A 24,207-nucleotide genomic window follows, 5' to 3' on the forward strand; every position below is an offset into this window, starting at 1 on the left:
CTGCTGACTACCGAGTGCATGGACGGTTAATAATTCAGCTGACGAATTAAACGAATCAAACTCGTGAATTCTGTTTCGATTGAGGTCAAATTACCGTTGCGGCTGTAGTTTTCCTTCTCTTCAGAGTTACAGAGATTTGGTTTAAATGCATTAACAACTAGCTGATCCCTCAGCCACTCTGTCCTCCGTATGAGAAGCTATGGGGGCCGCCAAGCTTGTAAAAGGCCGATCCATCATTCACGTGTTCTGACTTATTACACACGCTGATCTCTGTGGATGAAGGTTTCATATTGAGGTGGTAAAAATGAAAGGACATTTCAGTGTCTGAGCGTCTGCGCCAATCTAAGCACATTGAATATTATTCATATTCACGTCTGCTGGTAAAGTGTTGTGCTGCTAAAACCTCTTGTACCTAATTTTCTGGCCATCTTAGAACATGAAAAACAAGTCTGAAACGCTTTGCATTGATTGTCATCCATTTGGAGGCATGTTTGTTATGAGCATCTCTCCAGAATTTGTGTTAATGCAGCTCTGTTTTTAGTGTGAAGCTTTGCCTGTGTGCTGTTTTGTACTCGCCAGATAGTGTGTGAGACCTTTAAGGAGAGACTTGTTTTTTTTTTTTTTTTTTTTCCCACAGACAAACTGTTGTCTGCAGTCCTTAAAGAACAGTGGGCTTAGCTGCCCACACAGACTTGTGGGCCATAAGAAAACAGCCTGGATGCTACTCAGGCTACAAGAGCAGCAGAATGGAAAACCTATAGCTTCACTCAGTTGCAATTTACAGTCATTCTGATATAGCTCACAAATCTGCAACCAGATCTGCACCGTGGGAGATGTGGGAGTTTAGCTGTTGCTGAAATTGTGACAGTTGAGAAAACTTGATTGTAAACCACAAATTTGGACAGCGTTTTGAGTTAAACAGAAAATATTGTCTATATATTTTCCAAGTCAACCACATAATAAAACATGGAGTTGCATTGAGTTTATTGAACTGCACAGTCTTTCTGTGGGATCTTGCATTTCTGTGTGCTTTCTGGTGTCTCATGTGCATTTTTTCCTAGACAAAAATTGCATATGAATCTTTCCTCAATACAAATCTGAGGCTGGTTGAAGTCCCCGATGTTCTGCTGCTGGGTTGATAATCGAGGTTCAATGTGCCTAATTAGCATTAGTGCTGAGCGATTGTTCAATAATGACGGAAACATCCAGATTCCCACGAGCTTGTAAGACATCCTGCTGCATTAGAAATATGCAGTGACAGCGAAAACCTTGAAAATCCTCACGTTAAAGATTATGTGTCGTGTGTGTGTGTGCGTGTGTGTCTTTGTGTGCGTCATCCTCAGGCTGGGGAAAGTTTGCCCGCCTGACTCGAGCTCTAACAAGCAGCAGAGGAGTTTTACAGCAGCTGCAACCCACAGTTCACAAAGGAGAAAATGTCCACAAGCACTCCCGTCTCGCTGAGGTAAGGGTCATACGTGGAGTTCAGCTCTGAATTTATTCAGTGGAAATAAGGTACACAGCGCTACACTCCGTTTCCGTGATAAACACAACAGCTTTCTTCTATTACGTTGCTTTTACATGTTTTTCCACATTCATATATCCCAATCGCATTAAAACAGCATTTTAATAGAAGTGTATTAAATAGGATGGAAAACTCTGGACAATGACTAATTATCAACAGTGGAGGGTTTCACATCAGACTGATTGATTAGAGGCTTGCAACATTTCACCATCAATATCTGTGTTTTATACTCCTTACATTTCTTAAAGCGACTCCTTCCTTGTTTTGACCGCTGAGGATGATTCAGAAAGTGAAGTGGTTATCTACACTGAAGCTTAAGAAAGCCGTGGATTTAAGAGTGACTGAGGCCCCTCTTACACTACAACATTTTGAGTGAAATTGATTTGATGTTTTTGTTAGAAAAAATTTCAAATTTCCACTGCAGAATTTTGAAAGCAGTGTCTCTCTGATCCACATAGGAACAGCAGAGACAGCAGCTTAGAACTATTTAGTTACCATGCTTAGTGCTGTTGGTTGTGGAGACCGAATCGGGTCATTTTCAAAAAGTTGCATTTTCCCACATTTACATGGGTATGGCGTTGAAGCGTTGTCGAAAAGTTCCACCTTGGGGGCCGCTTACAAATGGAGCAACAGTTTTCCGTTATCACTTGAGAATGCTGTGTAAACTGGACCTAAGTTACGTGAAAGTGTTTCCAACAATAGAGACTCAGTTTCAGACTTAAAACTACAGTACAAGTTTATTGATCTACTTTCATTACTAATTATTAAGCTGGTGTAAGAAACGGGACGACAAGCTTTATACTAAAAATAGCGGTATGTGGACATTTGCATATGTTCATGAAATTGTAAAAAAAAAATCGACATTACGTGTCGATAACGTAGAGAATCTACATCAGTATGTTTACTTATTACTTATGTTTACTTATTTCAGCGTTGTAGCCTCCTGCTGTGCACGTCCATCAGTCTGTGTCACACTAGACGCCCTTTGCTCTTCCAGGTACTTCAGCTGGGCTCCGACATCCTACCTCAGTACAAGCAGGAGACCCCCAAGACCCCTCCTCACATCATCCTGCACTACTGCCTCTTCAAGACCACGTGGGACTGGGTCATCCTCATCCTCACCTTCTACACCGCCATCATGGTTCCCTACAACGTTTCCTTCAAGACCAAGCAGAACAACGTGACGTGGCTGGTGGTGGACAGCATCGTGGACGTCATCTTCCTGGTGGACATCGTTCTGAACTTCCACACGACCTTCGTTGGGCCCGCCGGCGAGGTGATCTCGGACCCCAAGCTCATCCGGATGAACTACCTGAAGACCTGGTTTGTGATCGACCTGCTGTCCTGCCTTCCCTACGACGTTATCAACGCCTTCGAGAACGTAGACGAGGTGAGTGCCGTGCGCCGAGCGAGAAAGAGCTTCTTGCTGCTTCTATTTGATTTGTTATGATCAATATTCGGGTGTTGACACGTTCATTGATCCAACCAAAAAGCCTGCTTATTTTTTTTCTTTGTTTTTGATTACCACAAACAGTCAGCAGCTATTTTGGTGATTTGCTTTGAAAAACGACTCCAAACAGCTCAGTGTTAAGGATTGCTTGGTTCCCTCATTAGATTTTCTGTTTTGCTTTTTTATCATCAATAAATGTGAAAGCGTTTACCTTTTGGAACTCTGGGCACTGTAAAAGAAAAGATCTGAAGGTGCAACAAGATGATGTTCATCTTCAGTGGCCTTAATCAAACATACATGCACAGCATTTTACTACATATTTGGATATTTTAGTAAAAGTCAGTCACAAAGGTGTTGATTAGCGTTACAGATTTTGCCCGTCTCTTTAAGAAGGTGGCGCTCTGGGTTTTGTAGACCAGGAGTGTCCAAACTGGACCCACAACGACCTGCATGATGTAGGTCTGTCCCCGACATGCTGACGCAGGGAGACGTCTAAAGCCATGCAAGACAGAGGACCGGCGGGTGGGAAACCCCCTCCTACATCAGTCCAACATTACCACTCCCCCCATCAATGCCCTTCAATGCCTCCCTTTAACACCAATGCAGAAACAAAAGGCAGCATGCGATGAGTTCATGGCCCTCAGCTGCCATGTGGAAGCTTCAGAAATGTAGCTTCAACCCAAACTGCGGCTGAACCTTGGAGGATGAACAAGAGCCTGGTTTAAACCCCCGGTGGCCATGTGCAGCACAGATTACCAGCAGTTTTAAATTTAATCTAATATCAAATATTTAAAGGGACTTAAGGCAAGATTTGTGAAAAACTACACATTCATTTCCACTTTATTCAATGCTAATGGGTCGTGAAGCATTAAAAACCTAAAGTAACAGGCCAATCCGCGTATCTGTCTGTTGCCTTATACAGGCTGTGTGCCAAATAATTTGCTGCTGTTTGGGGTCCGAATTTCCCGCGCAATCGTGGGGATGTGACGTAAATTGACGCTGTATGCGCGTTGCCGAACAGGAAGAACATGGCCGCCGTGGACACGGACTCAAACACTGCTGGGATCAGGGGGGGCAGTTTTGCCAACTTGGTGACTTCTCGCTAAATCTGGCGACTTTCCAAAGCCTCTTTTAGACTTTTTTTTGTCAAAAGTAGCGACAAATTTAGCGGCTTTTTCTGGTGCTCTGGAGACGTGACAGGACGTCTCCGCTGTTCTCAGCAAGCAGCGGGTGCTGCGTGAGCCCCTTCCGCGTCCCAAAGCACTCACAGGCGGCCAGTCTCAGCAGCGCTCCCTGCTGAGTTGGGGCCGATTGGGTAAACGGCTGCAGCAACCGCGGCCTGCTTCACGCGCCTCCGTGGTTATGCGGCGGGTCCCCGCGCGCTCCGCGGCGGGCACAGAGCGCGTCTCCGCCCGGGAGCGGAGATCCGGAGCTGCCGTGCCGCGGCTTGCTCCACGGAGGCGCGTGAAGCAGGCCGCGGCTTCCACGGGCCGAGTGGAGCTGCCCCACGGAGGCTGACGGGAGAGCTCCGGATCTCCGCTACTGGGCGGAGACGCGCTCCGTGCCGGCCGCGGAGCGCGCAGGAACCCGCTGCATAAACACGGAGGCGGAGAGGAGCTCCGCGATGGATTTAAAAATGAATCGTTGGATTAATCAATGCATCGAAGAACTATTTCCGAGATTAATCGATTACAAAAGTAATCGTTTAACGCAGCCATATTATCAGCGTTAGCTCGTGAGTCAAAAAAATAAATAAATAAATAAAAATAAAAATATGACCGAAGCAGCACCCGAATAAATATTGGATATGCGTTTGATTCATGGAGGGAGCTTCAGCTGCATTTGGGAGTGAAAATGGATGCTTACAAAAGTCACATAATATGCGCTGTGGTCCTGCAGTAATCCGCGACGTAGTAAACAGCAGGAGCATCTCTGGTGCAGCGCTGTGAAGCCGGACATTCTGTAAAATGTTTGTGCGCGCTCCCGTGCCGACTTGGCTGGTGGCTGCAGTTCCCCGCAACACCTATCGCGGCAGCACTGAGGTAAATTTTGAAAAGTTGCCTTAAGTCCCTTTAAAAGTCAAATTGGTCGAGTTATTCTCCTGGATTAAGTTCGGAGCTCGACCTTATGCGAGGTGATTGAGAGGCTGGTTTGTTTTCATGCAGACTCGTCTGTTTAATAGCGGCTGTATGTCAGAGCTGGATCGCTGCTCGCTGTAAACAAGGGGGCAAAAACAAGTCTGAACGAGCGGCATAACAACATGCTTGTTTGTGAATTTATAAATGTTCTACCACAGTGATGAGTGTTTGCTGGAGAGCCATCACAGGATCTTGAGATAATTGGCACATTTTAATTGGGGAAGCAGCTTTTTACGTTGTCAAACCAAGGCGCTGTCGAGAGCTCTGCTGTGTCACCAATGCCCTGAAACCATTAACACCTTACAGCAGCTGACAAAAGGACTGAATCATGGGAAAACAAGCGGTGGTGCACACTAAGGCATGCTGTTTGATATTTATAAGTCAGGTGTTTTGAATTGGAAGATTTTAAATGGATACGGCCCAGTTTTACTCTCCATTCCTGCGAATGAAGCAGGGTGTGTGTTGGTGAATGAAGGCCAAAAGATTATTTTCTCTAACTGTTGTTCATTTGCACATAAAGGAAGTCGTTCAGCATGATTCATGCTTTCAACATTGAATATATTTACTTGCACTACACTACCTCTGTCAATTGAAATGATCTCTATGCAGCAAACAGGACTCCTGCATCTGGCCGGGCTGTTCAGTGGCTCTGTTGTTACACACACAGACACGCATTGATTAAATGGAGCCCCGGGGTTGTCCATTTGCTGGTTTTCATTATGTCAATGCATCACTGTGTGTGTGTTTGTGTGTGCCTAAATGTGTCATGTCTCATGATGTGTGTGTTCTTGCGTCACCGCGGCCATATAAACTGCTGTGATAGCATTTAACGGCGCAGTGTGCCACACGGCGCGGGCCGCGTCTGCTCTCGGGGGGGGGGGGGGGGCTGTGGCGAGCTAATGTGAAATCCAGAGCGAGAGCCCGCTGCCGGCCGGGCAGCACGGCCGCGTTTGCAGGTCCAGCGTTTTGGCCCTTTCTAGTCTTTCAACGCTTCAGCATCCTAAACGCTGACCAGTTGCAGCAGGGTCAGCCAGAGGGGAAAAACATCCACCTTTTGGGAATTTAAAGGATAGCACGGATGTTATTTGATATTTTCTGCATTGTCAAGAGGAAAAAAAAAGAAAGCAAAACCAACAATGTGTCATTCGATCAGCTGCCAGTGTTAGTCAAAAACACAAAAAAGGCGAACCTGTTCCTTTTTAGCAGACGAATGAGACGGACTGTATTGTGTTTTCCCAAGCAAAAATTGGATGATTAGCGCTTCAAATGGGATGATTCAGATTTTTGTTTATTTCAGAAAGGTGTTGTGTTTATGCGGCAACATTTTTAAAAACAGTGGTGATATGTAAATGGCTGAAACACGCTGAAAACGATGTACTTTTTTATGTAGGACCACTTTTAAGTGGTGGTGTTGGTTTTTGTAATGAAACTACACACACACATGCAGGGAACAACAAACATTAACAACGATGAGTGCACAAACCATGAAGTTTGATTATTGTTATGTGTGAGTCTTTTCTGTGTGAAAAATGAGTGAGAATATGGACCAGGGAGTCAAAAAAGTCAAGAAGTGGCTCCAAGCACCGTTAGACCCAAAACAGTCAAAGTCTCACGTTTTCAGTCGAATGTCGTGTAAACGGAGCCTAAATGAGTTGACCAGTGCTGTTTGAAGCTCTGCGCCTGTGTGTGGCTTCATTATGACAACCAGCATGACCCACTAGTGGCCCAACGTAGAAACGACTGTTTTCAGCATGTCTGAAATGCAAAAACTATTCATTTCCAATGGGTCCTTCCCTCTTTCAGGCCCAGCCTGAATACACACGCATAAATGATTTCATGTTGTGCGCCACAAAGTTGGCTTTAATTTTGCCTTGATTTCCTGAGGCTTGTTTTCAGGTGTAGCAGGATGTAAAACCACTTTTATTATTTGTACCATTCGTCATTTTTAAGCAGCACTTTAAATCTAGGGGCATTTTTCTTATTCTTGCATTGAAAATAAAAGCAATCTGCACGGTTTGGAGCGCCGCCGTTTATGTGCCGTGAGGTTGAGATGTGTCGAGGTTACGTCCGCCCTGGATGTAAAACCCTCGTCAAAGCCGTGACCACACTTCAGGATCATCTTCCAGCCTGTCGCGGCAACAACTCACTGACTCCAATTTGTTACAAACTGCTTTGAGGCAATCCGTGGCAGGGGTAAATGAGAGCGAGTAAACAATTGCCTGTGTTATTAAAGCGCCGCGGAAACATCTTGCTGCTTGCTGCGGACCGTAACGGCTGACATGAATAACTTTGATGGCTGTTTTCCCCAACAGGTTTCCAAATAGGGAAGGGAGGATCATTAACAAGGACCACTGTCAAAGTTATTCTTACTGTATTAAAGGGCTGCGCTGACTGATGAATGTTTACAGACACACAGAGCTTCGTGTAGTTTTGGTGTAAATGCATGCTGCGCTCACACTGCACAGGCTTCACTCCACAAATGCAGGTTTATGTTCCTTTTTATTTGAGTATTGAATGATTTTCCTCATGCGTTTGATGTCTTTTTGGCTCACATGTGCTTTGTTTTTGTTTTTCTTCTTTTTCACCCCTCCGTTCTGTTTGCATGGCCCCCCTCCCTCTTCTGCCTGTGTTCATGCATGGGGACGTGATGGGAAGAATTGGAACCACCGAGCTGTCACTCAAGTAGGCTCCAGTTTGATTAGAATACGAAAATCAACAGTATTGTTTTTCTGTTCCTCCTGTTGTCCTTTACACCCTTTATGTGAACCATCTGACTCTGACAACAGCGGTTCAGCAGCCTTTTTTAAAGCTGGGGAATTACATTGCCACGATTGTCTCTTATAATATTTGAAAATGAGGATCAGCATCATTAAAGCTGCATGAAAGCCGCTTTGCTCTCCCCATCAGCGCTAACGTGTCACTTCTGACAAATGGATTACATCTAAAATTTGAACAGGAAAGTCTTCCTGGTGTTGAACACAGATTACTGAAGAGATTGTTCAATCCTGCTTCATACGAATCTCCTCTTTCTGTGGCATCGAGTCTTGATTGGCTAACTGAGCTAAAGCCAGCATCAGACTAGTTAATATTTAAACTCAGATCAGTTCCTGGTGCTAATCAACACCTACACGCCTCCACTAAAGCGCCACATGTTCTGAAATAACCATCATGCATGGATCTGGTTTTATTTTTATCAGTATGAGTCGCTAAAACAGTTAATGGCACACATTAACTGAGTGGCATAAATCAGCCCTTACAGACCGCATCGGATTGTATATTTGGCATTTCAGTTTCATAATTTGATTTGTTGCGCGTCTTTGAGCTCTCAGGTTGGTTTACCTTTGAAATTACATGATATTGCTATTTAACCGCAGAGTTTCTACCATTGGAAGTATGTTTAAGAATAAAAACACGTAAATCATGTAAATTATAAAATTGAAAGTACCTCATGAGTAACATAACTTCACAGCATCATTACAAGTTCATGCATTTCTAAAGTAAGTAAACTGTTATACATATAATAAAAAATGGCAAGAACTTTTAAAGTCTATATTGCCTTTATTATTAAGTTGAATGTAGCTTCTGAACCAGGAGTGGTTTTTGCTATGGGCCTTGTGCGGTTTAATGTCCGTTCAATATGAAGTAAATGATGTACTCAAGAAACCACTGTATTGCAGTGCATTTAATTGTATCGTGCATGCACGCGCACATCACTAACATGTACACAAATATTCTCACTACCTCTTTTTCACCAAGCTGATTCCAGTGCGAGTTCAGTGCTGGTACTGGTGCCAGTTGAACCAACCTACACATACACTACTGATATCGGACATTTGAGTAGAAGCATACGTTGATGATTTCCTCATCTCAAACAACTTATTGAAGCAAAAGCCAACATCAGTGGTGGGTATACCACAGCAAAAAAAAGTGGCTCAATAGCTTATGTCTCGTTGCTGTTGATAAAAGGTCTTATCGTTTGCTGAGGCGTGACGTCTCACTCTTCTTGACCTCAGGTCATTAAGGTTCTGAGTACAGGGCTACTCAGCTGATCCCAGAGGTTTTCCGTGGGATTCAGGTCTTTAGAAAGTGCAGGCCACCCCATCTCCCGCAGCCGCTCCCTAATGATGCCACCTCGATGAGCTGGAACATCGTGGTCCATGAAGGTGAAATTAGGCCCGTGTGGTTCACGCAGGGTTGATGTTATTCAGGTGGTAAGACTCATGCTCGTGTGTGCGTACAAATGCGTGTTCTCAACAAAAACGCCTCATTAAAGGGTCACAGGCTGCTGTCGTCAGTCAATTTCCTCTTTTTTAGCTTTAAATTTGTTTTGAGGTTGCCCACTTGCACGTAGTCCTAAGTTGTTATTAATGGTGCCTTTTTATTTTTGATAAACAGAGTTTTTCTGTAACATGAATGTTTCTAAATTTAGTTCTTTTATAAAGCCAGTAAACTACTGTTTTGGAATAAATAGGAAAAAAAACTGCAGATGAAAATGTTCAGGCTGTGTTAGTATTTTTTAAAGGTCAAATATGTTTTCGAAGCTTTGGACATTTTTTATATGATGGAAAAGGGGCAAAAATAAGTTATTTGATAATAAAGGTCACAGACCCTCTTCCCTTGGAATGTTAGATAAGGTTAAAAGTTTGTTGGTCACAGCTTCTGCAGCATAACGGTTTCCTCCCATCATGAGCCTTCATGCACAGAGACACTTGAACATTTCCTCGCCGAGCCTTTGTTTGCAGAGTTCGGTGCTGAACTCCGTCTGCAGTGCTGATTGAGTTGTGTCGGAGGCTCGGGACTGTAAAGTGATTTCAGACGCGCTGAAGCTGAGGTGTCTCGATCGGATCAAGTGACAGCGAGCACTGCAGTTGTACTCACATTGCAGACCGCAGCACATTAACAAAATCAATAGCTGAGGATCCCAGCGGCTCTGAGGCGCTCAGCGGGCTGACGGGATCGCGGGTGTCTGCTCGAATCACAGAGAGCGAGCTTCACCGCTCAGCTGAGCTGAGTCGACGTTTAGCTGCTGGTTACGTAACTGCTGGAGTTGTAAAATATTATCAGACTGCACGGGAACGTCGTTCATGATCAGATCAACAAATACTTTAAATCTGCTCTTTTTTCCTCTTTGTTCAAACTGTTGAATTTCAATCATTCTGATTGGGTTTTTCCATATTTCCCACGCAAGAGTAATTTCAAGTTTCAATATTTATTTGCCTGCCAGAGCATATTTTTAAAGTGAATATGGTTTTCCTAAACTTATTTTCACCCTGGGAGCTCATGTTGAGATTATGACTCTTTCTCCAACTATGGGCAGCAGCGTTTACAAAAAACAGTTTCAAAAGATCAAAACAAAAAAGTCACAAGAAGCAATTAAAACAAGCGCAATCAAATTCAACTGCTTTCAGTTTGGTTCAGAAAGAGCTTTGTGCTAGTGTTACTTTTTTTTTTTTTTTTTTCGTTTTTGTGAAATTCAGAACACTTATTTCAAATAAAAATAAACAGGTAAATAATCTGTATGAGCAAAAGCTTTTTTTAAACCATCGCCTGACACAAACAACAGGAGTGTGTATGGTTTGAAAAATGAGATCATTCTTTAGGAATCAATACGTCAAACTGCTTTATAAACCTGAATTATGTGTGAAAGGTTTAAATTCAATATTAGAAATGGTGCAATATTATAGATTAAGTTGGTTATTGAACTTAAAAAAATTATATCAGCAGCAAAAATGAGCCATATAATGTATATTTCCCTGTATCTTAATGTTTGGTTGTTTGTGCCTCTGTTGTCCTCGGCTCTGCAGGGGATCAGCTCTCTCTTCAGCTCCCTGAAAGTGGTCCGTCTCCTCCGTCTGGGCCGGGTCGCTCGCAAACTGGACCACTACATCGAGTACGGGGCGGCCGTCCTGGTGCTGCTGGTGTGTGTGTTCGGACTGGCTGCTCACTGGCTGGCCTGCATCTGGTACGTCACTGACTGCCATCAAAGTGTTTCTATTATTAGACAAAAAAAAAACAAAAAAAAAACAACAACACGACACTTGAGCTTGAATCTGTGGAAACTGTGTGTCAACATAACGAAACACGATGCGGCGCATTACCAGCGCATCCAGCTACTACAAACCAGGTCATTGATTAAGCTAATTAGCCCATTAATTAGGAGATACTTGTTGGTAACATGCTTGTTTTTACACATCAAAACTGTATGTTTTTCAGTGCCTGCGAGCCAAAGGCAGTTGTTTCCTTTTCAAGAATTTTCTTCCAGCCCTTGTCATTAATTAATATGCAAATGTATGAAGCGGAGGTCTCCAAAGTCTAATCAGATCGTCTACTTCACAGGGACAGGGGTGGTGGAGGCAGTAAAAGTTCCCATCAGTTGTTGTGCTTACTGAGAAAAGGACAAAACACAACTGCAGACTGACGCAGATGTTATCACAAATTCATGAGCTTCACAAGCGATACATCATATATTGATCACATTGATGAGAGCATTTATCTTTGATGCACTGATGAGCTCTAATAGTTTAAACACTTGTTTGGATTTGGACTTGTTTGTTCAGCACGTCTGGATTAAGGCACGAGTGTCAAACATTCTAGTCCAGGGACCACATTCAGCACAATTTCATCCTTAGCAGGCCGGATCAATAAAATGGTTCCATAACAGTTAATTTTACACTTCATAGTTTTTCTCTGTTGTGGCTCAGAGTGTATGTGATGGAAATATCTATATTTTCACAAACACAATTTCTACAGAAAATGATAACATTCTCAACTTAAAGATCTTTTTTCTTGATATCTTCTGGTACAAAGTACAGTGAAACATCGAAAAACCCTCTGCTGCAGCTGCTGCATTATGCATGTTTTCACAAACTCACCCTGACAGCATGGCTTTGAGGCTCGTTTGCCAGCCATGAGGTAGCTATCTTTCATCGATATCCCAGCTCAGGTCTCAGTGTTGTTTGCTATTCTGAAGAAATTTGTTATGAAATCAATGTTTTGTTTGAAATCTCCACAATATTTTTGTGGTTTGTTGGAAGATTTTTGACACTTGTGTGTGACGCCCCTCGATTAAGGTCTGAAAATCTGAAGACACCGTCAGGATCTAAACTCCTCTAGTCTTTCCTGAACCTGTGTTGTTTTAGCTAAGGCCACTTTGATGTTTTCATGTTCCATTTGTGGTTGATGTCTCCCTGTTCGTCCACACATTGGCTTCCCTCAGGCTTTGTGTCCGACTCCATCCTTCAGTCTCCATCGTGAATACCCTTGGGTGTCGGCAGCTTTGCAGCTCTGACTTGCAGCCATTCTTTGGTTTGTTCACATTACCGTCATTGTTTATCTGGATCTCGTTGTTGCATTTTCCCGTTTTTCTGACCACGTGTTGGCTTAGCCCAGCCTGTATCCGACTCCTACTTCCCTGCTACAATAAACCGAGTCCTGTCCTTGAGTCGGGCATTTCTGCCTTGTGCATGTCAACGTCTCATCCACATGAATGGCAGGGCCCAAGTTTCCATTAACCTAATTGCTCAAGCATAAAACTGCCTTTGCTAGCTTTCCCTTTTCGCGTAATTCAAGAGACGAAGGCGCTGTCTTCCTTTGCCCTCTGGTGCAGTTTTCATCCAGACATCTGTCAGACTGGACACCCAGTATCTGCAGATATACAGCTTCAGTAAAGTGTGTATTCTGAACCCTCTCGATCAGGAACCAACTTGGTCCAGTCTTCACTTCCTCTTGGCGTCTTGTGAACCTGTCATCCGTTCGTCACTTTTCCTGCTTCGGGCCTGTTTTGGTTGATTCTGACCACAGCAAACCGGGAGCACAGTCGGAGCTGCAGTTTTGGAGATGCACTGTCAAAATCATGCAAATCTTTTCACTTGCACATTTTTCAGCTTTATCTCCACCAACTTGTTCAGTGTTAAGCGCTTCACCTGCTCATCCTCTCAATTGCACATCGTTTTGAATTTAATGATCCACTCATCTCAGAGAACCACTTTTGGTTCACATCCATACAAATATTCTTAGATACATTTTTTTTTTCCACTCAACATCACACCTGCATTTAAAATGTGAATAAAACAACTTCAATAAAATATCAAATTCAGGGACTAACCGCTGTCATATAAACTGTCCAGACAGCGTAATGAATCTTGCGTAGATGAAGCTGGTGATGCTCCGAAACCAGACTGTGATCCCAGTAAAAATAGCTCCTGTATCGTTCCCTTCATTGTGGCTCCTGCGGTTGCCATGGTCACACGCCGAGCCGCGTTGTCGAGTTGAGAAAAGTTAAAACCATCATCAACTCGGCTGACAGGAGCGGCGGTAGCGGTAGCCTTTACTCTCTTTTCTGTCTTTTTTTTTTTTCTTCCTCCTCCGAGAAGAAAGGAGGGTGACTGCAGCCCGAGACGAGGACCACGGCTGTAAATATGAAAATGTAAATCCTGCTGCACAATTGAAAAACTGTTGAGTTTTATTTCCCGAAGGCTCAATAAAAATTATTCAAATGACACCGTCTGATGGGGGGAAATTGCTCACAGCTGAGGAGACATGCATCTTGTAATGGGGCATGCAGGAACCCGACAAAAACAGGATGATGGAAAACCAGGAAAGAGGAGTGTGTGCATCATCAGTCTTCTCATTTATATTCTCAAGATTTTTCTCTGGTCATTTTCAAGGTATTCTGTAAGGAGGCAGGTATGTCTAATGTTTCATATGGAAACAATCCAGTCAGATGTAAATGAAGCTGCATTTTTCTTACATTTGAAATGTCTGGCAGTCTGAATGATCTTCTCATATGTGAAACACTGAATACAGGCAGCTGAGATTTGTTGTTATCGGAAGATGAATCGTAACAAACAGGAGGTTGACTTTTCTTTTTCGTGAAACCGCATATTTAATAAGATTTGATGTCCTACACTTCTGTCGCCTCCTAAAGCATCTTGATCTTAAACCCATTTTAGTTCAGAGAAAACATTCAGCCCAGTGTCATCTTGAGTGGACCTGAACGGTGAAGCATTGCCACGAAAACCTTTAAATTTCAGCTTTAGATTTTTTTTCTTCGTCACAGAACCAAACAATTACTGGGAGTGTCTATGAAGATTGATTAACTCATTCTTTGCTCCTCAGGTACAGCATCGGCGACTATGAGGTGATCGACGAAGAAACCAACATTGTACGGGAGGACAGCTGGCTCTACATCCTGGCGGAGACGGTGGGCACGCCGTACCGCTTCAACGCCAGCGGCTCGGGGAAGTGGGAGGGCGGGCCCAACAAGGACTCGGTCTACATCACCTCGCTGTATTTCACCATGACCAGCCTGACCAGCATCGGCTTCGGGAACATCGCCCCCACCACGGACGGCGAGAAGATCTTCGCCGTGGCCATGATGATGATCGGATGTGAGTGGGTGGCGTGAGTGTGAGTGTGTGTGTGTGTGTGTGTGTTTTTTCCAGGCCCAGCTTTAACGCAGCAGCTACATGATACATGAGACACTTATCTATGCTCTTTAAAGCCACGACCCGCTGAGGCAGGTGAATAAGTGAATTATGAATGGAGCCATCAAATCTCACAAAATACAATTTTACACATGATTAGCTGAGCAGTATTTCGAACTCTCCTGCAGTGTGGTGGACTTTGCAGCTCAGATTGAATAGAGCCCACGGGCAGACGTACTGAGGGAGGTTTTTATTTAATTCAGGAGCTCAGAGGCCTGTGAAGCTTTGGCTGTTCCTCTGTGCGCTATGTCATTTTTAACTGGAGCTCACATGAAAACTTTTACTAACCCACTTCCTCAGGGAAATGATTGTACTTTAGGGAAATTTAACAGATACTGATGCACATTTTCCACTTACACTTTTACATTTTTTAGCTTGGGGCATGATGAAGTAAAAACCTTTTAAATGTATATGATGTGCAGAAAATAAAATTACAATGTCACAAATCAAATTAAAAACCCTGTTTAACATTTGATATGAAGCATAGGGACTAATTGTTTATTTTCTGAAGGTGTTTTGCAGCTGCAGCTTTCAGCATGACTGGTTATTGAAAATGGGAACACACCTGCTCTACTCTGAAATCTTTTCCACCAGAAAAACACAAAACACACACTCAGATTTCACTCTGACATCTAAAATTAAACATCTAAGTCTGCCATCTTAAATTAATCCTAGTTGACTTTAAATGATAGTGGAACTATACATTTGCAATGTTAAGCTGCATTTTTCAAGCCAATAAACTTTATTTGCTTGTCTCTACCTGAATTTTAAAAGAAAGTAGAAGCAGTGTGAATATTCGTACATATGCTAACTCATTATACGCTCACATACACTCACAATATAAAGCAGCGGTCCAAATTCACAGTCTCCCGCTCCTTTGATTTAGTGACCCCAGAGGAGCCAAAAGCTGTCATTACTCGCTCAAACTAATATATCCGGATAAGTCGAGTGTAACTCGGTTAAGACGGAAAATTACCAAGGTGAACAGCGATCCATCCGAGACTCATGCGGGCGGCCATTTTTAATGACGATATGAATCTCCTCTAGTTTTTTTTTTTTTTTTTTTTTTGGGAGGGGGGAGGGGAGTTTAGGGTGCATATTCAAAATAATATTTCTGAAGAAAAATTTCTTCTGCAACGTCTTGACTTGAAACAACATAAAACGTTCAACTATTGCTATGTTGTTCATGCAAAATGAAAAGTACAGTAGTTACGTCTGGATGAGTGGAGTTCAGTTTAGATTGGTTAAATGTCCTTCTTTCTTGTCCAGTGATTCTGATTTGGGCAAGTTAGCTTCGTTTGTAAATTTCGAGCGCTGTGTTGTATATTGCAAATTTAAATGATACAAACATACGTGTCCAAAATGCATCACTCTCACGCCCATGAATGCTGTCAGGCTTCCAAATATTGCTCATCGTTCTGAAGGCATTTCTGGCCTCGCTGAGGCGATTCTCGATGTCGCTGCTTCCTTTTCCGTCATGTCTGAGAGTGCTGCCGAGGTAAGTGAACTCCTCAGTTGCTGGAAGGTCGTTTCCATTCAGCTGGACGGGTTCTTGGCGTCGTACATTCAGCATCATGACGTCTGGCTCTTTTTCATCTTCAGGCGTATTTCTTGTGTAAAGGCAGTGAGACGGGGAATCTTCTCTTGCATGTGTGCAATAGAATCGAAATACTTTATTAATCCGTGGCCCGGGGGAAATTCTGTAAATCATGAAAAGGAGCCGATATTAGAAAGGTTCCCTGTATATCACCTTTGGGGTGGTTCACTGGTTGAGTTTTTCAGATGTTTTCATCATGTAATATTTGATGGATTTCTCTGCTGCTGTCAGTTTCTTGCAGTATGTTGTGAGTACAGTGTTGTTGATGAGTCCATTTCCAACCCTCTTATTGAAGCTTTCTGAGTTCATTTAATCTAGTTGTGTCTGAGGCCAAAGGTTCGGCCGCTGTGCTGAAATCTCCGTCTTCTTTCCAGGGACTCAAACTGCGGTTGTCAAGATTTGAAGCAGGATACTGAATCACATCACAAACGGGAGTTACATAACATTTTTTTTTTTTTTTTTGGTGGGGTTGAAACAGTAAAATGCGTTGATGCAGCATGTTATAATGCCTATGACATCCACACTATGTGAAATTCACAACAATGTAATGAGCTTCAGACAGACCTGTTTTTTTTTCTCCCCCCCCCCCTTCAATTTTGAGTTCTGGCAGCTTTCCCTCGGCTTCTTTTCCAGTCTCATCTGCGCGGCTGTCGGCTCCTGTCAGTTTAATACAGTGACATGTACAGTACAGCGTGTCACTCTGGCCCGGATTAGACTCATTACCTCCGTGCGCTGGGTGATATTGTGCTGAATTATTGAAGTTTTCTGGGAGCGTGTTTACGAAACACCTCCAAGAAATAATACGATGAATCAGAAGGCTGTTTCTCAGAGAACGGAGCCACATTTCTTCTGCTTTCCTGACGACTTAAAAGCCTTAAAATATAGGTTTTGGTGAAGTGAAAACACTTAAAGCATGAGCACTTTCTGCCTGTGATCGTCTTTTGTGGGAAAAATCTATCCTCGCGAAGCATGTAATCCACGGAGAAGGCGGCAGATTTTTCTTTTCCCACCATCTCAATATTTATAAGGCGTCTCGGCGCTGGTGCGGCTCATTACACAGTGTGCCGCCGTTCTGTGTGACTGCATGCGCACAGCAACACCTCCAAGCAATAACTGACACTGCCAGATCAATTTAGCACAGCACTCCCTCCGATCCCTCCGCAATCACCGCTCACCTCCGCTGCACTTTTTCAGCAGCTGTCTGAACCCGAGACCGGAGCGAGGACCACCAGCGTGCCCCCGTGGCCCCCCAGCTCTCTCTCTATCTCTCTCTCTCTCTCGCTCTCTCTGTTTCTATTTTTACTCGCAGCTGATTTTATTTTTCTTATTTTTCAAAATGATCTTAGTGTCTTTTCTTTATTCATCATTTTTCATTGCTTTTTTTCGTGTTTGTCTCACTCTTTTATGTCTCCATGTATATTTTAGTCTTTTTTTTTCTTGTCTTTCTTTTTTTTTGTCTTTCTTTTATGACTCTGATTTTTTTGACACTGTTCAGCCCTTCTCGTTGACTGTTTCACTTTGTCGCTCCCTCTTGCTTTTTCTTGTTGTTTTCATCTTTTATTCTTTCTCTCTCCTGTGTTTGTCTCATTTTTTCTTTTATTGTTGATCTCCCCCTTTCTCGCCATTTAGATCTTAGCTTTTAGTTCTTTTTTCTTTGTCTTTTCATTAGTGTCTTTTTTTTCATATCTTTGTTTCTCTCACTCTGTCATGTATTTGTCTTTGTTTCTTAACCCGTCTTTATTTTTGTCTCGTTTCTCTCTTTCAGTCTATAACTGTTTTTTCTTTCTCCTTTCTTTTCCTCTCATTCTCACTCATTTTTTCTGTTACATTCGATTTCACTGTTTCACTCACTTTTTCTTTCTTGTATAGTCTTTATCTCTTTTTTCTCAATCGTCTCTCTTTCCGTCGATCTCTTCCTCTATATCAACCTTTTGACTTCTCCGTTTTTCACCGTCAAAGTGTTGAAACTCAACCGTCGGCTCGTAATAAATAAAAGAACTGCTGCATTTGTGAGATTCGGTTTATCTCAAATACCTTTTCAGTAAGAAAACAATAAACGCAGCGAGCCCGGGGAGGATCGGGTTGTAGATGCTATCTCGTGCAGTCCGTGGCTGTTCTCTATGAAATATGGATGCCCTGATACTGTTTCTATTTTTACCAGCAGCTCTGGATCGGCGCCGGCAGTAGAAGATCACAGTGTGACGAGGGATTGCGGGGTAGCGTGGGGGGGAGAAGGGAGGAATTGTGTGGTTCGGGTACGATGCATATGTCCTGTTTCTATAGCAACCGTTGGCCTGGGGCTGGAGTTTTCTGACAACTGTCTTTTAACTACAAAACGAGCCGGCGAGCCGTTGGTTAGTTAGTGAAGTTGTGTACATCAGCAGGAACGGCGCGATGGAGAGATGAGATGAAGGCGTCCTCATCGGGGACCGATTGAGTTTCCTCGTGTTTTTTTTTTTTCCTCCTTCTTCTTCTGCTCATCAGATGAGCCTGCTGGAGGAAGCATCCATCCCAAAAACTCCAGCAACTTCAAAAGGAGCGTATTGTCACCTCATCTCACATTTAATAAGCGCAACCTGTTTTTTTATTACCCCCCCCCCCCCCCCCCCCCCCCCCAATCTTGATGTGTAACACCGAGTATATGTGACAAACAAAAACATGTTCTTTGTGTCGAGGCGATAAATAATATCACATCACCCTGCGAGGCTGCATCACGTGGCGTTAACGCAGAGCGACGAGGGATGGGAGGATGAAAGTTGTGGTTCTCTTCGCCCTTCAGGAGTTTTGAGCGTTTTTTAATTAGTATTATTCCCTGTGCAGTTTTTCCAGCACTTTGATTGTGCGCTATGAGATAAACAAACACACACACACACACACACACACATACGCGCGCACACACACACAGAATCGCAGGTTACTGTCATCATCTGAGGATAATTGAAATGTGTGGCTGGCATGTTTCCTGTCCGTCCCTTCTAGCAGGGCTAATTAGGGCTCCATTGCCAGGAGATCGCTGCTCACACACACAGCAGACGTCTTGACGGCTTTGATCCGCACTCGCACGCCAGCTGTTGCACCAGTTCAACCGTATAACCACCCCCGAGATGATCCCCTCACCTCGCTCCTTCCCTTTTCCTACAACAACACAAGAAAGAAATAAAACAACAGCCTTATTTAGAGGGATGACGCGGCTCGCAGATGGATGGATTCAAACCCTCGAAATGAAGCCGTAATTATAGTTTTTCTTTCCCCCCCTTTTGGCGAGAGTTTTGTTGATTACATTTGGAGGCAATGATGGGTAGTAATTGTTAATTTCCCTTGTGATTGATTAAAGCATTTACCAAATAAAACAATATTAGCTCTTATGGCACTGTAGGTCTCGTATATCATGCACTGCTGTGTAAATTATTAAAAAAAAGTAATGATGCTGGAGCTCTTAGACCTCAAGTATAAAGAGATTATTTTTGTTTTCTTATAAAAAATTGCAGCCACGTCTTTGATATTGCTACCTTTAAGATTTTTATGTCTTGTTAAACCAGTTTAAGAGATTTATGTCCGTAGAAACTCATGTAATCACATTTTATGGAGTCATAAGCCAGGTTTTAGAAAATTGAAGAAAAGAACCCATTGAACTACAGTTATCCATGGAACTGAGCTTGAACATTTTTATATTTTTAGTTATTTACAAGCCAGATAATAATAATTATTAAGTCATACTAAGCCATTTGTTTGTTCACTGTAACTATGTTCTTTTCACGTCCAATTACGTTTATTTTTGGAAGCTGGTTTTTATTTCTTCTTAAAAAAAACTCTTGAGTTTTGTCACATTTTAGTCACTGTGAAGTAACATCTTGAAACTTTTTAGCTCAACAGTCAGAACAGTTTTTTAAATTCTTGTTAGTGAGATGTTAAAGATTTCTGTTTACAAATGCTGAGCTACTTTTTTTTTGTCTTTGTCTTGAAATAAGATTTTTACAACAGTTAATTGTTACATATACTTGATGGTCCTTGTTTGATGGGATGTTTTTGTGGATCTATGCTCATTTAGTAGGATGAAACTATGATTTATTTTTTTTTGCACGTATTGTGTTTCAAGTTATTTGAAGTTGGGTTCTGTCAAAATAATGCAGGATACTGTTTACGTGTGTGATAGCTGATGTTGAATCTATTCATCTCATCTCTCTTTCAGCAGCAAATAAACAAAGAAAATGACCGTATTGTCCTGAAAGCACATGTAAAAGTTAGCTTCTCGTCCCTCTCTCTGTCTTCTCCACATTCCTGCAGCCCTTCTGTACGCCACCATCTTTGGTAACGTGACCACGATCTTCCAGCAGATGTACGCCAACACAAATCGTTACCACGAGATGCTGAACAGCGTCCGCGACTTCCTCAAGCTCTACCAGGTCCCCAAAGGCTTGAGCGAGCGAGTGATGGACTACATCGCCTCCACCTGGTCCATGTCTCGGGGAATAGACACTGAAAAGGTACGTCAGCTCGCCGCCACTGGCTGACTCACCGCATTCATCCAACAAGAAAGCCAACTGTAGCTACCACAAAGTTAATATTCCCATCTTGATTCGCATTTCTGCATTATCTTTTTGCATTAGTGTAGCGTGCGTGTGTATATATTTGTATATGCAACACGGTTTGCATAATGTTCCTCAGACAAAACAAAGCAGCCTGTGATGAGAAGGAGGTGTAATGTGGTGTTTGTGGGTTTGTAAACGAGTGTGACCGCCAGCTGTATTCATATGACGCTGAAATGATGTGAACGTGTGGAAATGAAGCTCTCACAGCTGAGAGCGAATCGACTGAACCGCTGCCCATTTGCTTAATTTGAAGTCAGAAAGCAACCATATCACTGCATCCAATTGTTTTGCCTCTCGTTTAAAACCTGATTGCTGATAAACATAAGGAACTCCTCAGATTAAGCTTCGAGGGTCGTCAAAATCCAACTTATTGTTTTCCCGTTCTCGTCATGAGGCTACGTATCATTTATTTGTCTCGCTCCTGGCCACAGTGAAGGGTCTAAAAATGGCTCATAATCCCTCTCTGCTTGACATTCATCATCCGAGGTTTGTTTTAACGGCACGGCCAGGCGTCCTGTTGATTAGGTCTACTTGAACAACGCGTTGCCACTCAGCGACTCGCAGCGGCGAGGCGCCTCGACTCTATTTCGGCCTGCATGTGAAAGCCTTCGAGTGTGATTAATCTGAACGTGCTCAGCTGTCAGAAAGTCATTAGTGAAGAAAGACACTGGTGCACAGAAGTGTTTCTTTTACAACAGCACAAACTTCTGCAGAACTGCTATAAATTCAGCTGTTGAGCTTCCTCAGTCACACGCCACAAAGCATTATCTAACTCCTGATGAAATGGAAGAAACTTAGACATGCATGTTAATCTCCTCTTCAGGATTGCAAAAAGGTTCACAAGTGTTTGTTGAAACGCTAATCTTGTTTTGAACCAGTTGATGACAGAAAACCTGGCTAGATTTTTTGCAGATTTTCTAATTTTGGATGGAAGATAACACTTCACGTTGCAGCGCTATGCTCGTAATTAACCCCTCTCATTTCCAAACATGGTGAAACATTGAGATTTTGCTGTCTTTGAGCTCAGTGTTACATGCTGCTGTATCTTCAGTCAGGATTCTTGTTTCTAACTTGCTGTTTCCTTCATCCATTAACCACAAATATGACATGTTTACATAAAAAGACACGGATCATAAAGTGTAGGAAATGCGATGGAAACGGCTGCCGTGGAAACGAGATCAAAACAACTGCCTGTGATGCCCAAAACCAAAAAGAGAAATCTTCCTGTTGCCAGCAGTGAAGAAAGGTTTTTTTTTTTCGGGGCTGTGAAAATATCCTGGTCGATGGAGGAATAATCCACCTTGTTTGAATTACTGTAACATGAAAAACCCTGTTAAATACCGAGCGAAAGTACAAATTGGCAGCGAGCCTGAGTGGCGGTGCTGCAGAAGTGTAGTAGTGTGTGCACGCAGGTATTCAGCCACCCATGGGTATATCTTACTAAATATAGCCACAGAGTCAAAATGAGACCGCAGCCAATCCTTGTTTCCTTGTTTTGTTTTGGTTTTTTTTTTCTTTCCTACTTGGAGTAGCCTGGAAAGCACCTCCTCCCTCTCCTCCCGGGCCATGTAAACACCCCCATAAAGTGGCACCGAACCTCTGGGGAAGCCCCACTTCAACAGCTTTTGTGTCAAAATACGTCACTCAACACGGCTGCGGCGCCGTCCAGCCTCGCAAACAACACCTCGCCTTGTTTGACAAATCCGGCGCGCTGCTGGCCAGCCGGCGCCCGGCAAGTTAGGCAGCGAGAGGCGTCGGTGAGCTCGGAGTCGCGCACCGCGTTCAGGATGAATCACGCACCTGTTGGCGCCACAATTAGGCTGCACACAAATCTGCCGCCATCGCCGCGTAATAACTTGATTCAAGTGCTCTTTAATGCGGACTAATCAGGCCTGTGTGCTCAGGTTGTGTGAAGGACATCAGGATGTGATGGTGCTTGTTCTGACTCGGTGATTGTCTACATCAGAGGTGCCAAACATAAGGCCTGTGGCCCAAAATCGGTCCACAAGCTACCAAACAAAACATTGCTTTTTTTTTTAAATCAAATTTCCTAAGAATAGTGAACACAGCATTGAGATATTTGTGATTCTGCCTTGAAAGATGACTGCCTCATTATGAAAATGCAAACTAGCGTTAGCATTTAAGCCATGCTGTCAGGGTGAGTCCAGTTTGGTCTGAATCAGGTTTTAACATCACTTCGAAGACGGTCCTCGTTCAGATCATTCTCCGGCCTCTCTCCAGGTGTTGCAGATCTGTCCCAAGGACATGAGAGCCGACATCTGCGTTCACCTCAACCGCAAGGTCTTCAAGGAGCACCCGGCTTTCCGGCTGGCCAGCGACGGCTGCCTGCGAGCGCTGGCCATGGAGTTTCAGACCATCCACTGTGCCCCCGGAGACCTGATCTACCACGCCGGGGAGAGCGTGGACAGCCTCTGCTTCGTGGTGTCGGGGTCACTGGAGGTCATTCAGGATGACGAGGTTGTGGCCATTTTAGGTGAGTTGAACACTTTCCTCTCTCTTTTCTGCTAAATACGATATGTTTCATTGATGGAAGGTATTTAAAGTTGTTCTATAAGTGAGTTCTCGCACTTACTGCAGTTTTCAGTGGGCGGAGGTTGTCCTGTCACATGCTTTATGGTACTAATGTATCACAAGTTAGAGAGAACCTCCACAGGCAATATTAACTTTACAAACTCAGCAGCGTGTCTATGACAGATTTCTTTAAACTTCATGATCTAAAGGTGCAGTTTTGTTGGTCTTCTACTGCAAGAAAAAAAAAATCCTGCAAAGCAAATAATATAAATATATAAATTAATAAAATTAAATACATTTCTAAAGTTTGCAGAACTCTTTGGATCCTGTAGATACAGGGAGAAAAAGAATCAAACAGTAGATAAACAATAAGTCAGCTCTAGAACATGCAGCTCAGAGTTTAAAAATAGGAAATACTTTTCTCTTTTTCTGTCCATATCTGCTGTTAAATACCTCTATCCTGGCAAACTGAACCCCAAGTATAATTATTCTATCTTGAAATGAGGATCTCAGAAGTGCATTTCAGTTAGAACTTACTGCTATTGTGTTTTTCACCAATACTGTAGCTTTAACCAGAATCGGAGGGCTTTCAGGCCTAACTTTTGGAGGTTGGTGGAATACAGAGCTGCATGGCCTGAAGAGCTGATCTGTGTTGTTCAAGTTTCATCTTTCTACCTTGAGTTAAAACTGCTTCAGCAGTCTGGTGAGCTGTGCGTAGCGGGTTCTACTTTGAGCACATTGAGCTAAAATCAAATGTGAACAAACATGGTGAAGGAAAGTGTGTCTCATCGGTCACTGGTTTGAATCTCATTGGTTACCAGTGAGCAAGACCCTCGAACAACAACGTCTCTCCTGATGCTGCACTGTGGAAGCAAACTGCCCCGAAAATGTGTA

General features: G+C 43.2%; 1 protein-coding gene across 3 annotated transcripts in view; it reads left to right on the forward strand.

Moving 5' to 3' along the window:
• kcnh1a (potassium voltage-gated channel, subfamily H (eag-related), member 1a) overlaps nucleotides 1-24,207 on the forward strand; it is a 48,778-nt gene that overhangs the window by 14,207 nt on the left and 10,364 nt on the right. For 2 of the 3 annotated variants that reach the window (XM_030106884.1, XM_030106885.1), the window contains 6 exons: nucleotides 1,344-1,462; nucleotides 2,520-2,912; nucleotides 10,915-11,072; nucleotides 14,228-14,499; nucleotides 20,477-20,676; nucleotides 23,023-23,275. In XM_030106884.1, coding sequence (XP_029962744.1) covers nucleotides 1,344-1,462; nucleotides 2,520-2,912; nucleotides 10,915-11,072; nucleotides 14,228-14,499; nucleotides 20,477-20,676; nucleotides 23,023-23,275 — 1,395 coding nt within the window. Of the gene's footprint in view, nucleotides 1-1,343; nucleotides 1,463-2,519; nucleotides 2,913-7,765; nucleotides 7,793-10,914; nucleotides 11,073-14,227; nucleotides 14,500-20,476; nucleotides 20,677-23,022; nucleotides 23,276-24,207 lie in introns of all 3 variants that reach the window. The other variant, XM_030106883.1, reaches the window with a different exon arrangement.

The sequence above is a fragment of the Salarias fasciatus genome, chromosome 13, assembly GCF_902148845.1.
Source record: "Salarias fasciatus chromosome 13, fSalaFa1.1, whole genome shotgun sequence".
NCBI lineage: Eukaryota > Metazoa > Chordata > Actinopteri > Blenniiformes > Blenniidae > Salarias > Salarias fasciatus.